General features: G+C 32.9%; 1 protein-coding gene across 1 annotated transcript in view; it reads left to right on the top strand.

Annotated features, from left to right (window-relative positions):
- LOC114338394 (gamma-tubulin complex component 6) overlaps window positions 1-19,024 on the top strand; it is a 46,184-nt gene that overhangs the window by 9,579 nt on the left and 17,581 nt on the right. The window contains exons 4-10 of the mRNA XM_028288985.2: window positions 256-464; window positions 3,171-3,460; window positions 9,561-9,783; window positions 10,380-10,611; window positions 12,785-12,977; window positions 14,677-15,128; window positions 16,443-16,771. Coding sequence (XP_028144786.2) covers window positions 256-464; window positions 3,171-3,460; window positions 9,561-9,783; window positions 10,380-10,611; window positions 12,785-12,977; window positions 14,677-15,128; window positions 16,443-16,771 — 1,928 coding nt within the window. The remainder of the gene's footprint in view (window positions 1-255; window positions 465-3,170; window positions 3,461-9,560; window positions 9,784-10,379; window positions 10,612-12,784; window positions 12,978-14,676; window positions 15,129-16,442; window positions 16,772-19,024) is intronic.

Below are 19,024 nucleotides of genomic sequence, written 5' to 3'. Positions count from 1 at the left end.
TTTAATTTATGACCTACCTTTTTGTTACACCCTGTATATTTCCTTATCTTCATCGTCAGTGCTACAAACTGTGATAGGTTTTGGTCTTTTCCAGTATTCACCTCCGGTACCATAATATCTTCTCCTCATTTCTCCATCAACTGACTTGACCACTCCTAAATCCTTCCACATGTCCTGTTGGTATACACATAATTTCCTTGCTCTACCTCTTCTCCTTGTTCATTATTCTCGTTTCATTAATTTCTTTTCTTTTAGTGGGAATGGCATCTGATTCATTTACTTTTGATGACCAAGGTGTTTTTTATTTGGTTCCTGGAATAAATGTTGAGGCTATAACTCCAGATGCTCTATTAAGATACTGCAACGATATTATGTTCACAGGAACTTGTGCGAAGGCTTTAGACAAACTAAGTACTCCAGACTTGGAAACTGGTCAATATAAATATCAGGGATATGTATTTACAGTAAGTTAAAGCCTTTTTGTTTGGTTTAGAAGACATCAATTTTTACAGAACTAATAAACTTTTAGTTAATATTCATATAACGTGTGATCCAAAATTATTGTCACCATAGGTGGCTCTGAACGACAGAGAATAGACATACAGTGCATGTCTATTCTTAATTCAGATATACTTTCCAGTTTACGTCAACTTTGCAGTGTACGTCAACTTAACAAGAAAAGTAAGGTTATGTAGAGATCTTGTTTGATTTTATTTATTATTGTTACTTATAATTTTATTAATTCATTTTATTTCTGATAACAGTTCTGGTTTTGACTGATTTTTTATGTTTTATAACAGGGGTGGGCAAACTTTTTTTAGTAAGGGCCACAAAATATTTTTGGTCTATTACCGAGGGCCGCAATATTTGTTTAACTTTTTACTAATTTTTTTTACGGGTGAGGGGGGGGGCATGGTTTGAAATCAACATTTCAAGCACCTTTTCTTGAATTTTGTTTGACATTATGGTAGAAATATTTTATTTTTAAATTAAATAAACATATTCAGTACAATTCAAAGATTATTCAAAAAAAAATTCAAGACCAAATATTATTGAAAAATAAGCCAACGGTGGTAAATTTTTACTGGCAGCTCCAAGAAAAAATGGATTTTGCAGTAGAACTCGTCAATGGATCATATGAAACAAAAAATTCAAAAATATTTTATTAGCTTATGAGCTTCTCGAGGTAACGCTGTTGAGTTTTTTAGTTTAAACGATTTCTGAGTTTTTGATATCACTCAAAATACCAGTCAAAATAACGAATTTTTTTGTAAAATAGGGTGAAAATCAACATATTTATTATTGTTAACCAATATATATCTCGACAGAGTTACCTCACGAAATGTCTAAAGAAAATCTGTGACAAATTTCAGGTGGATCTGTCAAGTAGGTAGTTTTTGAGTTACAATGTCCACCTCCTTTGAAAAAAGCACTTTTGAGAAAACCGCGTTTGGTTTGACAACTTTTATTTCAATTTGTTTTTTGTGTATCAAATAGTAAAGTGATGCACGCCGGAATATGTGTTTGAATCGTAGAGTAATTTCAAAAGAGACGGGAACAGCTGTTGAACGTTTCTCATTATGCTCAAGCATCTGCAAAGCGAATCGAAGGTAGGGATATTAAACATGCTTTACTTCCGGTAATTTTACTCCGGTCAAGCTGAAAATTTTAGAGAGTTTTCTTGAATTTTATTTATTTATTTATGTACTTTCATTTAAAATAATAAAAAAATCAAAAATTTCAAACAAAAATTTTTCAAACGTTTCCCCTCTCCCCTAAACAGCATTCGCACGTAATTAAGCATGGTATTTTCCTCAAACATATGTGTATCTATATATTTATTTATTTTTATTTTATTTCTGAACCTATTTCTTTTTTCCCTAATATTGTTCTGAAGCTATTTCCTTGTGACATCTTATGCAATTTACTATTTTATTTGGGAATAAGCTACAATTTAAGTTTGAAATTAAATTTATTTGACGTTTCGATTTCCACTTCGGAAATCGTTATCAAAATACAAAACATGAATAAATTAAGCATTTATTTAATTAGTTTAATTTATTAATGTTTTGTATTTTGATAACGATTCCCGAAGTGAAAATGGAAACGTCAAATAAATTTAATTTCAAACTTAAATTGTGGTTCATTCCCAAATAAAATAGTGAATTATATTTTCACATTGCTATTAGTTACTTAAATATTTGAACGGAAATTCCGTGCTTAAATAGATGCAAACGCGCATCATAAGTAATATGCAACACGCGTCATTTAAATCAAAAGTTATAAATTTGAAAAATTTGCGGAAAAATCACCCGCTGTGGAAATGTTAATTAATAGCTGCATTGTCTATATTTATTTATCAATATTAGCACTAATTAAAAAAATCTTTAAATGAAAATAATTTACTTTTTTCCGCGGGCCGCAAAAAAATGTATAAAGGGCCGCATGCGGCCCGAGGGCCGCACTTTGCCCACCCCTGTTTTATAATGTTAATCAGAATTAATTGACTAACCAATGATATAAATTCAGATTAAAACAAGACATACGTAATTTTTTGCACGGCGAGCTTTGATCCCAATAATTGTGGATCGCTCGTTATTATCTATGCACAATGAGGGGCAAAATTATGAAATAAATTAATTTTTTCGAGAGTGGGTAATTTTGAAGACAAGCCCCGAACCATTTTTAAATTATGATTTTTTGACAAAGTGACGTTATCCGTCTGGACGTCATGACGTAATCGTTGAATTTTTTAAAATGAGAATAGGGGTAGTGTGCTAGCTCATTTGAAAGATTATTCAATTCTCTCTTGCTAAACTTCGTTAGAATCGGTTTAATAGTTTTCTATTAATAATTTTGCAATCCAGGATCTGCAAAACAATTGCAAATTTGCAAAATTATGCCGGGCCCAAAATAAGCACTTTAAATAATCGAAACATTTTTTACATAATAAAGAAAGGATCAAGCTTTCAAACGCATTTTGATAAATTTAAATAGGTCAACTAGCAGAGTCTAGGAAATTTTTAAGGTTATGGTTATATATAATCCCTTCGCGCGCTGAGCAAAAAGTGATTCGGTTTGGCGCGCGGAGAGGCTACCCCCTATCATAAAAGTTCCATAGGCTCTCTTAAATTTATTGTCATATTTGTATGGTATGCTTAATGTTTTAGGAATTTTGTGAAAGTGTTAGAAGATATTTAAAATTTTATCAAACTGCCATCTTTAACATACCAAATTCTACCACCTTTCTACTATTCCATGAGAAAACGTATCAGCTTCGGCTACAGGTAAACACACTAGCCTCGGTGTGCAAGGTGGGACCTTATACAGTTTCCGAAGACACGGAGAATGGTGTGGCGTTGCTAAATTATTTGTATCATAAAGTGCTAAGCTTGACGGACCAAAATGTCATATACGTGTTGTATTCTATCTTATATCCCTGCTGTCAAGTCTATTTCATGTAAGTAACTTATTTATATTTAAAACACAATATTAAAACCAGTGTTGCTGGTTAAAGCCATGGAGCTGAAGTCTAGCAATTAACCAAAAAGTACAAAGATAAATTACTAGCCACTGACATGGATTTTTGGAGAAGATCATTAAGAAGATCTGGACTAGAATACTGTCTTAGACTAGATCTAGACATGAGAAACGATGGCATTAGACAACAAATGGAATTAGAAAGAACAATCAAAGAATCCCCAAAACAGTGTTAGAATGGATCCCCTCAGAAAAACGAAAACTAGGAAGACTAGCAACTACATGGATAAAGGGCATCTCCAAGGCGATGGCGGAAAGAAATTTAAGAGAGGAAGACTGCCACAATAGAAAGGAGTGCCACGATTAGGAACGGAAAGGCGTAGAACGCTATAAAACCGATTTAATATAATTAATATAACTTTATTTTTATTGACGATAGCAAAAATACTCGAAAACTCTGAAACTCCTTTAAAGAACTGTCTTACTTGGTCGTTCTTCCGATTTTCTTCTATATATCTCTGATTATTTATTCCTGGTACTCCTTCCTTTTCCTTTTCGTTAATCTTCTTCTCTTTGTTCTTGTCTGTTTATATCTTTCACTGTTGTTGTGCGAGAGATTTTGTAGCATGTTCCTTCTAGCCATTGAATCTTTTATGGATTTCAGGCAATCGTCATCGAACCATTTTTTTGTTGTTCCCTTGTTGTCTCCTGGTATCTTATCTGGTACGCTTGTCAAAGTTAATTTTATATTTTTCCAATGTCTATGTTGGTATAAATCCTCTGTCTGCGCTAGCGCTATTTGTATACAGAATAAACGAGAAAATTTCGGAACATTGCATTGAGTTGAACTGCATTTAAAATAGTGGACCAATATAAAACTTCGACACACAGATATCCATACCAGGTTAATACACATTGTATAAAATATCGTTCAACTATCTGTCTCCTTTTCAGAGGGCCACAGCCCATAACGCCGCCCAAAGTCAATGTTGCCAAGCGGCGTATAATAATCCGATTTGCGGATCTGTTTGAGAGTTGTAATCAGTAAAAATAATCAGATATTTGCCTCAGTGTAACTACCAATCTACTACAACAGACTAATAACAAAAATAAACTTGTGGTTATTTGTAGTTATTTCCTTTCTTTCCTGTAAATATTTTATGGTTAAACGTTATTATACCTTGTTTGAGAGAAATATTATCTAGAGAAATGCGGTTGGCAACACTGTCCAAAGTAACCGTCTGACTGTTTAGAAAAGGAACTAGAAGAAAGAAAACTAACGAAACTTGCATGTCCGCACAGCCCCAAGGATTATAACCAAACTGAATACAAGCACAAGCCGATTGCATAACCTCTTGCTTTCTACGCATACGCGGTAAGAATGGATTAGTATAAGTTTATTGATATGTACTTAAAACGTATAGGCAATTTCACCTAAAATACATCAAAATTTTAATAATTCTATGAATTAATACATATCTAGGTACCCTTCAGTCATACCTAATCGTCGCAGATCTTTACAGACCTAATTATATGAAACTTCGTAAAAAGTCATGTTAATAGATTGAAATTTGTACCATTTATAAAAGCAACTTATTATTTACACGAAATATTGATTAATACTGACAACTTAATTTATAAAAATATTCATTCGTTTTAGAGAAAAACTTTTAATAGAAGGCCTTTTAAGACCTTAAAGAATAAAAACGGCCATTTTGGATATTTCGCGGGCTGTTTTGCAACAACATATTAACGAAATTAAACTTACCGTAGCTCAAATTGTGGCTGTTTTAATTTACTACAATTTTCTATTTAAAAGTTTTTCTATAAAATGAAGGAATGAATATTTTTATAAAATGTTAGTTGTCAGTATTGATCAAGATTTCATGTAAATAATAAGTTGTTTTTATAAATGGTAAGGTAAAGATTTCAATTTACCTATTACATGACTTTTTACGAAGTTTCATATAATTATGTACTTATCTGCAATAATTATGACTGATTATATACAGGGTGTCCCAAAAGCAGCGGAACAGTCGAATATCTCGCGAAATAAACATCAGATCTAAAAACTGAAAAATGCGTGTTCAATCATTTTCAAAAATGTATCCAATGACATTAAACACGATCCCCACTCCACACCCTAGAAGTGGGGTGGGGGTAACTTTAAAATCTTAAAGAAACCCCCAGTTTTATTGCAGATTTGGATTTCGTACGTAAAAGTAAGCAACTTTTATTCGAGACATTTTTCGAAATTTTGGATAGATGGCGCAAAAATCGGGAAAAAATATTTATCGTGATAACTAGGTAAATTATAGAAACGGTTTAATATCTCGAGAAATACACCTCCAAATGATAAACCAAACAATTCATATTTAATATTTTTTAATAACCTATCGAATAACACCAAAGATGACCGTCTACCCCATCCCCTGAAGATAGAGGGGGGGGGACTTTAAAATCTTAAATAGTAACCCCTATTTTTTATTGCAGATTTGGATTCGTCATGAAAAACTAAGCAACATTTATTCGAAATATTTTTTAGAATTATTGTTGATTGATGCGCTATAAAAATACGATTTATTAGCGCCATCTACCAACAATTATAAAAAATGTTTCGAATAAATGTTACTTATTGTTTCATGAGGAATTCAAAGGTGGAATAAAAATGGGGGTTCCTATTTTAGATTTTAGATTTACCCCCACCCCACTTCCAGGGTGTGGAGTGGGGGGTCGTGGTTGGTCTCATTCGATAAGTTTTTGAAAAATATAAAACACGTGTATTTGAGTTGTCATTTGGAAGTGTATTTCTCGAGATATTAGACCAATTTCTATATTTTACCTATGGTATCAGGATAAATTGTTTTTTCCAATTATAGCGCCACCTATCCACAGTTCAAAAAAATGTCTCGAATAAAAGTTACTTACTTTTATGTAAGAAATTCAAATCTGCAATAAAAACTGGGGGTTTCCATTTAAGATTTTAAAGTTACCCCCACCCCACCTCTAGGAGGTAGAGTGGGGGTCAGGAGGTGGAGTGGGAGTCGTGTTTACTGTCATTGGATATACTTATGTTTGAAAATTATTCAACACGTATTTTTCAGTTTTTCGATACGATGTTTATTTCGCCAAGTTTCGACCGTTCCGCTATTTTTGGGACACCCTATAGGTAATAGTTATTTATGTATTAAGAGCGAAAAGTGCTACATTATTGCTTGAGAGTAATAGTTACCACGCGACGTGTAGCGGAGCGCGTTAATTTCTCGAAAGCAATAATGTCACTTTATGCTTGTAATACATACCTACAACATTTTTTCTACAATCATTTAATAAAATGAAACTATTTTTAAATCATTAACTTTATGAGTTTGAATATTCAATTTGTTTGTATTGTATGGATTTATGGTTGCTACGGACGACGCGCCTTTATGAGTATGGATTTTCAATTTGTTTGTATTGTATGGTGGTATGGTTGCTACGGACGACGCTTGTTTTTCAAACTTTAACGCACTAGAGCGATAAATTCACGGTACTCACTAAACGTCAACTTTTCGTTGCCATTGACAAGCGAAAAAGTCTTCTTTATCAAGTGATTGTAGAAAAAATTATTAAAACTTTGATGTATTTTAGGTGAAATTATATGTTTTAAGTACATATCCATAATACGTAGTCCATTCGTACCGCGTATGCGTAGAAAGCTAAGTTCTGCAATTGGCTTGTGCTTGTAGTCGGTTCGGTTATAATCCTTGGGCTGTGCGGACATGCAAAAGCAGTTTTGACAGGTTAGTCAGGTTAGAGGTTAGTCTAGTTTTCGCCACGTGCGGCTTTCAATTTTTATACGTGATGGGCGGAGCCGTAGCAACTATTTGGGTGGAGTTAAATTTTGACTTGTTTTTGAATGAGTTCAGAATCCAGTAGCCCGATGAACTATTGTATGATGAATTATAATATAATTATTTGAAAACCTTTTGTTGGTCAACAACCTAGAGCAGAGTTGAGCCCAAATACATGTATCGAGTATGATCCGAAATTTTCTCGTCTTTTCTGTATATGTATAGCTTTTTGACATTTCTTCTCTGTCTCATTATCGTGCAGAACTTCGGTACTCGATAATGTTGTTGGCGTTTCTTGTGGATTTTTTGGGACGCTATTCTTGTTCTTATCTTCGTTTTTCCAGAAAATGATCCGTGTCTCCATCCTTAGGCTTCTTACTTCTAGGCAGTTACTACCCCTCCTGGCATCTACCGGAACATGATCGATCTGATTTCTTGTGACGCTGTCGTTTTAGAACCACGTTTCTCTGTGTATTTTATTGTTGATTTTATTAGTAGATTGCCGGATGTTGCAAAGTCTATTAGCCTTGGAATGAAGTAAACACTTCTGTTGTATGTAGGTATATGAATTTATTAAAAAATCCTTAAAATTTATCCACAAAGGGGTGGAAGTACAAAACGTTTTCGGTCAGACTGACCATCATCAGTGTAAACCTGGAAATACGTGAACCCCTAAGATTAAAAAGCAAAAGGGTGTGATTTTGACAGTTGAAAACATTTAAGAAAATGTGGTTACTTACGTCCAGTGTACAAGTAATTGTAACTAGCCACTTCAATAGGTATAAAAACCTCTAAAATACATTATTGTTACATTCTACATTAAAAAGTGGTCGACATTAAGTCGATGTTTTAAGATTTAAAGCTCACATGTGAATGTATTTCATCCTTGCGCGAAAATTGCACAAGCTAAGTACTTGTGTTCAAGAGGGCTTTTCATCGATTGTCATTTGTTTCGAGCTTCTGTCATGTGTCACATAATATTAATATATCTACGTCATACGTCTTTGGTTTGTATCATTGGCACATACCAATAACGTACGACGTAGATAAATTAATATTATGTGACACATGACAGAAGCTCGAAACAAATGACTGTGAATGAAAAGCCCTAGTGAGAGGTTACGAACCAACTGAATGTTAGACAGTTTGGTGCCAGAAATGTATGACAAGATGTCAAAGGAAGTTAGGTGGATTTTTCATCTGTCAACCGAAAAATTTTTACAAAGAGAATTAATATTTAGTTTTAATTGGTATATTGAAATATGTAGGTACATATTAAAAAGTTTAATGTGAGTTCTAATTTGAAATTAAAGGTGATACATTAATTAGTACAAACTGAATTTAAAAGTAAAAGTCTGCTCCAACAATATGTGACGTCATAAACTGTTTTTCAAAATTAACTTAGTGGAAAAATTAAATTTAATTAAGTAAAGTTGTGGTATTGTGGTGAATGGATATTGTTGAAATTGTTTAAAAGTATTTAAGAGACCAATGGTATTGGAGGCATGGTTGGTTGCATATGTTTCAAGAAACTAAAGAAATTTTAATATTAGGAATATTGATAAATGTTAAGATATTGGAGTGAAATTAATTAAATATTGATAGCTGAGAATTTATTTTAATTTTAATATTCATGAAAAACAGAGTAAGTAGGTGAAAAATTTAGAAATTCAAACGTAGTCATACCCGAACAGATCAGAGATTCTAGGATTCAGGAAAGAATTATATTGAGTGAAAATGGTATGAAATAAAAGTAATGGTATTTTAATGTAGTAAAGCTATGTTAAAAATGAACATTTGAAGTTAAAATATGGTTGGTTGCATATGTATCAGGAAATTAATAATAAATAAGAAACAACTATTGGATTCTGTAAATTGCGAGAGGTATATAGAAAGAATTAAGAACTGTTATGAAATGATGAATATTGAGTTAACGGAAATGTACATACTTAACCAAAAACATTTGCCAACTGTTGAACGATTTTTTAATAAATTCATATGCCTACATATAACAGAAGTGTTTACTTCATTCCACGTTGTTATATTGAAGGTATACAGCCAACTACAGGGTTCACCGTTTACCCCCTTTTTAAAGTTCTATTAACCTTGTTCCATTATCGTCACTGTTCCTTTAGATTCTCAAAGAAGTTGACTTCTGTCTGTTTATATAATATAAATACAACAAAAACGGTATAGAATATATATTTAAAAAAAATTGACCCAGTGATATGTGTAATTCACTTTCAGACGGTTTCTAAAGCAGTGGATCACAGAAGGCACATTAAATGATCCTTATGGCGAATTTTTTGTAAAAGTTAACTCAAAGTACAATACATCTAGAGGTAGAACGTACTGGACGAGAAGCTATTCATTTAAAGAGGATATTATACCAGATTTTCTTGTGGATTTACGATCGGATATTCTTTTGTGTGGGAAATCAATGAGTTTATTGAAGTTTTGCGCTCATAACGTAAGTATATTTTCATTTTTTTTTTACTTTTTTAGCTAAATATATAATTTTAACTATACCACATTGAACAGTATCTAGGGCTTTATTGAAAACGAACTTCTAATGGATGTTAAATATTAGTGGTGACAAAATGCAGACCTCTCTTACTCCTCTTCGTATTTGAAGCTCTTAGAGCTCTCTTGACCAATCCTGATCTTTGCACGTTGTGATGCCAGTAAATCTTTTTAATGATACGTAGGTCATCATTAATTCTTAGCTGCTGAAGAATGGCTATAATTTCAGTATGTTGTACTCGATCAAAGGCCTTCTCAAAGTCAATAAAACAGATATAAATAGGATTTTCGACATCCGTGCATCTCTGTGTCATAACCTGAATACTAAATAGTACTCTCTGGTTCCAAGGTTATTGGGGAACCCAAACTGTGTGTATTTCGGTATTATTTACTAAACAAAATTGTAGTTTATTCCCATTAAATACAGAAGATAACTTAGGTTTGGTTACTTACTGACGAAAGCAAAAAGTAAAGTTGGTTGTTAAAAATTCAATGAACAAATTTTTTAAGAAACTATCTGATGCTATTATTTTTAATTTTCAGAGCAAACTTCGTTTGTATCTTATGGGTACAAAACCATCGATTATTTCGTGTTGCGTAACTCTAGATCAATTAGTTGCTTTAAGACACAATACAACGAGTTACTATTTGGATGTTTACGAAGAGTGTGGTCCAAGATTTAGTCTGAAAGAAATACTGATGAAATCTCATCAAGATCCTGTGATTTTAGGTTTGATTTCGAAAAAACGAGCTGCCACTTTAAAAAGATTGGAATGTAAGTATATTTGCTTTAAGATATTCTATAATTTACATTATGTTTAGTAATATTACTAGAAGCATTATTATTTGTTAGTGTTACGACCTTGTAACATATCTTTACAAGATAAGGGTAAAAAGGGTCGATATTTTCGTTAACTGCCTTGCCGCGTAAATCAACAAAACTTTTCATATATAAGAAAACGATTTTTATGACCTCGACCCCTCTACTTCATACCTCAATTTCAGAATCCTTTTTTGTATCGACAATTAATATATCTCAAGCCTCATAAAAACAATTGAACCGACCCTCTGATTTAAAATTTCCATTTATGGTCATTCGAACCGTATTTATGCATTTTTTTGTCTCCCTAATTCTACTGAAAGGTCTTCAGAGTTGATCGCAAAAAACACTTTATTGCTTTGAGAATCCAAATTACAACGCCATAAAAAAGCTCGTTAAAAATATCGGTAAAGTCATTATTAAGAATCATTCCATAGACCGGGCAGTATCGTCGCCCCCGCTAGTGAAATTATTCCGATTCCGATTTTTTGCACAAACTTACTCAAAAAGAGGTTCTTATAACATATCCACAATTTTTTTTAAACAAATTCACAAAAATAATTTTTTTATTTCGAACAATTTTTTATAGATAATTTGGTAGATAATTGCTAATTCTAGCAAAAAAGGTCCCTTATCATTTTTCTCTAAAATTGATTGTTGTCGAGTTATATGCGATTAAAAATTTGAAAAATGCGAAAATGGCCATTTTCAAGGCTTAATAACTCGATTAAAAATTATTGTTATGAAATTCAAAAAATGACCAAATCAAGTTTCAAACCCCTTCTTCAAGGTCCTGAAGAGATTTTTGGTATTATTTTATTACAAAGCTGCTACTTTTAATTATTAACAATTATCGCGATAGTCCAACTGTATCGTCGCCCCCGTTAGCGAAACTATTTCGATTAGATTTTTTTGCACAAACTTACTCAAAAGGAGGTCCTTATAACACATATACAGGGTGCCGGGGGTACCGTGGTCTAAAAATTGTTTAAACAATCTTTTTTAAACAAATTCACAAAAATAATTTTTTCATTGCGAACGATTTTTTTAGATAACTTGGGTTATTCTGAGCAAAAAAGTTCTCTTGCGATTTTTCTCTAAAATTGATTGTTGTTGTCGAGTTATATGGCCATTTTCGCATTTTTCAAATTTTAAATCGCATATAACTCGACAACAGTCAATTTTAGAGAAAAATCACAAGAGACCTTTTTTGTTCAAAAGGTCCCAGATTAACTAAAAAAAATCGAAGTTCGAAGTCAAAAATTATTTTTGTGAATTTGTTTAAAAAAAATTGTTTAAACAATTTTTCGACCACGGCACTGCCCGGCACCCTGTGGATATGTTATAAGCAAAATAAAAGCCCTGTTTGTGCAAAAAAATCGAATCTCCTCTCATACTTTTATTGTATTGAACAACCCTCTATAAAGAATACTATCCTTGCGTCCAAGGATAGTATTGCCATTTCCAGCAATGTTTCATGTTTCAGCAGTTCCATCTTTATGTTCCCTGCTCCTTTGTTGTTTTTGTCTTTCTTTAGTGCTTTAGCTATATCTTCCTCTGTGATTTCGTTTTCATCCGTTATTATTGGCACATGATCTTGTGAGATATACTCCGGTCTATTCTCCTGCAATAATGTTGTGTAATGCTTTGGCCACTCCTTTGATGTAATTATCTGTATGATATTTTTACTTCGTGTTTTACTTCTAATGTTTTTTATTTATTTTGTTTTTCTTGTTTCTATTGATTTGTTATACTCTATCGTATCTATGTCTCTGCACATATGGCAATCTGGGTAAATTCTGAAGGATACTGAAGCATGATTGAAAGATTTTTGGCTCTATTGTAGAAAGAGATCCCAAATTTAACGGAAGCTCATTGCTTCAGCAAGATAGTGCCATTACTCATATTGTTAGGGATGAACCCTTTATGTACACTTTTTCGTGGGCCCCTAGATCACTCGATCTCACTCCTTTTTCGGTGAGGTTATCTAAAACCAAATGTTGATTTGACTAAATGTCGAACCATGAAACAACTATTGTAAGCTAAGTTGAGAAGCTTCCCCACAAGATACTGTTCGTGATATACACTGTGAGTTTTCGATTATTTGGAGGTTTGTTTTCAATTTTAGTAGAACGAGAAAAGTTGATTTTGGAACAAAACGAAAAGAAAATGGAAGAAATGTCCACTTTAAGAGAACAATATGTCGTTGCCATGGAACAGAAACAGTTGAAGATCGCTAGAGAAATTAAAGAGGAAATTACCTACCTCCAAGATGATATTGATACGGAACTCAAAAGACAGAAGCTGGTTAAGAAAGAAGCGTAAGTTTCTTATTTTTAAAATTCTGTTAAAAATTTTATAAATGCAATGTGTGTCTAAAGGAAAAGTCAAACAATAAGGGTTGCACGTAATTTTCCCCTTGTTGACATATTCTAATTTTGAAAAAATATATACGGTATAATCAGATCTTTTTGACATGCCATGTCTATTACAGCGAGTATTCCATTGGCTAGAGTTAGTGACGATTTTATATGACGTCATTATTATATTTGGTGAGGTTTTATATGACGTCTGTCATAATATTTGAGGTTAAATATAATGGCAAATTATTGTTTTCAAATTATGGGAAGATAAAATACAGATATATTATTGTTTTAATATAATTCAATTAAAATATCCAACAATTTGAATCAAAATCAAATCGAGAAGCTAAACCAACAGAATTTAGTGTGTAGACAGTTTCATAGGACAGTTTATATTTTAACCAACTTCATATCTATAAACAAAAATCTTACATAACGTTCTACAGGACAACATGAGTTATGGTGTATTCCACGAATATACGACTGTTTTGAATTATCGCGACAACGAATATTTTAGTGTGCAATATAAGAAATACGAAAGTATTTTGCCCTAATAATTACTCCAATAAACAACAATATAATTTGCAATTTACTTTCGTTCTTCATATTTTGCACAGTAAAATATTCGATGTCGCGATAATCCAAGAGGGTCGTATATTCGTGGAATGGGGTATATCTTTGTTTCACACTCTTAAAGACAAAGAGAAACATTATAGCCGGTAGCTGCTGTGGTAAATAAATATATATTTTTTATTTGGCAACAGTGCTTTTCTGCTAAACTTGACAGAGTAGCGAAAAAACTAATAAAGTTGATTCGCCAATCTGAGACACAACTGTCTAGTGGCATTGGTAATTTTTTTGGGGAAGTTAGGTTGCTAGACGTGACTGGAAATTACTATACAACCAAACATACATTCTCATATCCAATATTATTAATAGTAAACAGATATAAATAACATAAACCTTACGCCAATTAATAATTATAACTATTTATCTACACCATTATAATATATTGATAACAAATAAGAAAATTATTTATTGTACAAAATATAAAATATTTTTTAGAAGTAAATTCCACAAAATCTTATGAGTTTAGTATACACTCCCACTATTTACAATAATTCTTCTTTTTTTTTAATGAAAGATTAAGTTGAGCAGTTATAGTGTGAGGTAGGAATTTTTGTGTTGTATGTTTCCTATTCCGAATGTGTCAAAGTGAATCTCGTCTGAGTGAATTCAGTATATATGAGGAAAAATGTGTTGAATTTGTTTGCCATCAAGTTTGTACCAGTGGGATATTCTTCTTCTTTTAGTGCCTATTCGTTTCGAATATTGGCGATCATTCTGGCTATAATTATTTTATTAACTGATGCTTTAAATAGATTGGTTGTTGTGGAGAACCATTTCCTCAGTGGGATATGATGTCATTAAATCTATGACATGCACGCCTAATTGTTTGAATTGGACCATACCAGATACACCTATTTGCGAGGAAGTGGAGTTAGGGTTCACTATCACAAATAGGTGAATTCGGGCTAGGAAAAGGAAAGCAAGAAAAGGAAGATAGAGACTTTTCTTATATTTGAATGAAATAAAACTTTTTTGTTGGTTTTTCTTTTTAATATATTTTTTTTCGTTATAATATTACTTTTTTCAGCATGAACATAATCGATTACTATTCCAAACTGTTCGAAATAGCTGATGAAAGGAAAGAGAAAATCGATAAACACATAAGTACTGTTAAAAATATTCACATAGATTACAACGCACACCACGAAAGTTTTAATAATAGTCCAAACAAGGAAAAAGAAGTTTACAAATCTCCTGAACACTTGACGAATAGTTCAACTGACAGCTTTTACTCGATACCTGACGATACTAATAAAACGAAAGATGAAAACATCGAAGCTGTTACTTCAGACAATCTCAACGATATCGAAGATAAAGATACTTTAGCTGGGGACACAAATTTGGATGTTATTAATGCTAACTCTGAAACTGCCGATGATAATGCAAATATGGAGACGGTGTCACCAAATATACAGCAGGCTATAGATAATTTCGCCCAAGCAAGAGAAAATAAAAGAAAAGTCATGACAGAAGAGTTAGGTAAGCCTGAACACTTAAAATTTTGCTTTTGAAGTGAATATAGTGGAACCCCGATAAGTCGGCCCCCGATAACCCGGACCGATTCTCATCTGACAAACATTTCAACAATAAAAATGTACTATCCGTTGCAAGATAATTCGGATGGAATTCCCCAGATTATTTTGTGTTTGATATCGGCCCAGTCTCTTAATCTGGGGAATTCCATCCAAATTATCTTGCAAGGGATAGTATGTAATATAATATTTCAGAGATAATGTGTATTTGTGTAATTTGAACTATGTATACGATAGTAAAAATGACTCATGGCACACGGCGGCGGCGGCAGAGCGATGTTCATTGTCTCGGATTTATCGGAAACAACAGGCACCTGTTAATCCTTTATTTATTTCAAACTGTCTTAGCATTGTTTAAAAAAGACTAAAAGACTATTTAAAAAATAATTCTCTTTTTTAACAATGGCCTTAGTTTTTACTGTTCACAACATCGTTCCGATTGTGACTGTATTGTGTGTAGTACAGTCTTGTATTGTTTGCATGCGTTTGCTTAGGTTTGTGTTTGCGCGTTTTTAATAATTTAGATGTGTAGGTACTGTGCATATATATATTTCATGTTATTTCAATTATAACGAAGTTTATCTGTAAGTATACTGTATTTTATTAATTGTTACCATATTCTCCGGCTAACCCGGATTTTCGATAACCCGGATCGGCCGCGGTCCCGATTAATCTGAGTTATCGAGGTTCCACTGTACTTCTTATCGCTTGGTATGAAATTTTGACGGGACTAAAATCGTATTTGGAGTCATTCAAAAATCGTGACGTGAGTAGTAACCTTGCAATATACCGTAATATGCATATCTATACACTTATTTTTTATTTTAACTTTCTTAATAAACTAAGTACAGATCCCGAATTATCTATTGCAGGGGTAGCCAAACTGTAGCTGTGTAATACATTTTGTGAAAGTATTGAAATATAAGTTTTTCAGTGTTTTCTATTAAGGTACGATTTCGATAACGACTGCAGACGGTAGACGGCAACTGCAGACGGTCGTTACAGTTGTCACCATGACAGACGTCATTAGTTTGCACTATTAATTTGTATAATTATTAGCAACTGACGTTCTGCCTGACAGCAGTTGCAGTCAGACGTCGGAATCAGTTTCATACAAATTAATAGTGCAAAGTAGTGACATCTGTCACAGCGACAACTGCAACTGACGTCTGCAGTCGTTGTCGTCGGAATCGTACCTTTAGACTATAATTTGATATATAAATTTATTATTTATGTTATGTATAAATGGTTTTATTTCTAGGAATGAGTTTAAAACAAAAAACAATTCAATCGGTAGACAACCCCCCTACCATTTACATTTCTCAAGCACAAAGAAACAAACTTAGAGTACTATCATCTGAATTCGGGATACCAGTGTCTCATGATGTTTTTAAAACTAAAGTACTAACAACGGCAACCATTAATAGAAACAAAGTAATGGGTACTAGCGATTGTTTCGATTATAAACTGGACAACGAAAATAATTTGTTAAATAGGAACTTAAAAAATGCAGTTGATGTTAAAGCAGATGACAGTAACGCCAATAGTACTATTAAAAAATCTAAGTCGTTATCATTAGACTTAAGTAAGGTGAGTGTATTTTCATCATTTAGGTATAATAATATATTTTAGGTTAGAAATTTTAATTTTAATCATAAATGGAATAGCATAACAGGCGCATTTGAAGTTCTCGCGACGAAGGTGCAATTATCATCGAGAAAGAGGAACTAATGAAAAAGTGAAAGCAGCATTTTCAAGAGCTCTTAAACCCAGAAAACGAGCAAAACCAAGATGAAGAAATAATTCACCACACAACAGAAAAACTAGTTGAGTAATCGACCTTGGAAGAAGAAATGTCATAAATCATAAAACATCTAAAAGATAACAAAGCACCTGGTACAGATAGAAAAACTGCAGAACTGATAAATAATGGTGAATATGTGCTATGGAAGCGTATCCATAAACTAATCTACCTCATATGGACACTAGAAGTCATCCCAGAAGATTGGAAAGTAGGAATCATACTTCCTATGTACAAGGGGTAGACAAACGACTCTGCGAAAATTATAGGGGCATAAGAGTTTTAATTGCCATCTACAAGATATTATCAGGAATTACATATAGCCGCCTGGAATCGTTTTCGGAAGAAATGATTGGTGATCAGACCAAAGAGGTCAACTATGTAGTCCACATATGTTAAGAGGAATACATGAAAAATTGTTGAATATAACATACCAATTTACAACTTGTATATCGATTTCACAGAGGCGATTGATCGAGTGGATAGACAATAGCTATTTGTATAACGAGGGAGGAAAGTGCTACTTTTCCTCCGGAGAATGAAGTTTACTGCCCGGAGGAAAAGGCACTTTACTCCCATGTTATACATATGATTTTTCCACCTTCCTCAAATATCAAGTAATTTTTTCATTTTTAAATAATTTATTTATTAAAACTAAAAAGGGGGTAAACCCTGTAGTTGGCTGTATACCTTCAATATAACAACGTGGAATGAAGTAAACACTTCTGTTGTATGTAGGCATATAAATTTATTAAAAGATCCTTAAAATTTATCCACAAGGGAGTGGAAGTACAAAACGTTTTCGGTCAAACTGACCATCATCAGTGTAAACGTCCAGTGTACAAGTAATTGAAACTAGCCACTTCGATAGGTACAAAAACCTCTAAATTACATCATTGCTACATTCTATATTAAAAAGTGGTCGACATGAAGTCGATGTCTTAAGATTTTACAGATCACATGTGAATGTATTTCATCCTTGCTCGAAAATTGCACAAGGTAAGTACTTGTGTTCAAGTGAGAGGTTGGTTGGTTCAGTTGGTTGGTAACCTCTCACTTGAACACAAGTACTTACCTTGTGCAATTTTCGAGCAAGGATAAAATACATTCACATCGACTTCATGTCGACCACTTTTTAATATAGAATGTAACAATGATGTAATTTAGAGGTTTTTGTACCTATTGAAGTGGTAGTTTCAATTACTTGTACACTGGACGTTTACACTGATGATGGTCAGTTTGACCGAAAACGTTTTGTACTTCCACTCAATTGTGGATAAATTTTAAGGATTTTTTAATAAATTCATATGCCTACATACAACAGAAGTGTTTACTTCATTCCACGTTGTTAATTTATTTATGTAACTAACTGACAAAATTTATTAGAGCACTAAAACTAACAAGTAGTGTCAACTGTCAAATATAACGTAACGCGATTTTTGAAGATTTTTAACCCCCCCCCCCAACCTGCGTTACGTAATACTTGAACGGTCCCTTTTTCCATTCTGCAAAATACAGGGTACTCTATAAATAAACGTTAAAATGTATAGATACTTACGTAATAGATAATAGAATATTGTGTAGGGCGTCAATAAGTTATTTCATCAGTGACATACCATGACGTCACTTTTAGTTTTCCTCCCTAGGGAGGAAAAGTACGACTTTGCTCCCTACAATCAGGTCAGGAAAAGTATACTTTCGGTAGAGGTAGGTGGAAAAATATGTTAAAGCAACTATCTATGTTAGGGATACCCAATAAGTTAGTAAAACTTATACGAATGGCTTTGGAGAGTTACAAAGCCATGGTGAGAATAAATGGAGATATGACAGAGGCAGTTGATATTGAAAATGCAGTTAGGCAAGTTAATGGCTTATGAACAACACTTTTTAATCTAACTTTGTAAGCTGTTGTTAGAAAATTAGGTATGATCGTCTATATTAATATAAGATCTATGCAAATATGCGCATATACGGATGATGTTGCCATAATAAGCCGTATTAAGCGAAAAAGCTATAGAGCTGAAACGGGAAGCTGCTACATT

This window comes from Diabrotica virgifera, chromosome 3 (genome assembly GCF_917563875.1).
Source record: "Diabrotica virgifera virgifera chromosome 3, PGI_DIABVI_V3a".
NCBI classification, from domain to species: Eukaryota; Metazoa; Arthropoda; class Insecta; order Coleoptera; family Chrysomelidae; genus Diabrotica; species Diabrotica virgifera.
This window is presented reverse-complemented; position numbering and strand designations above follow the sequence as displayed.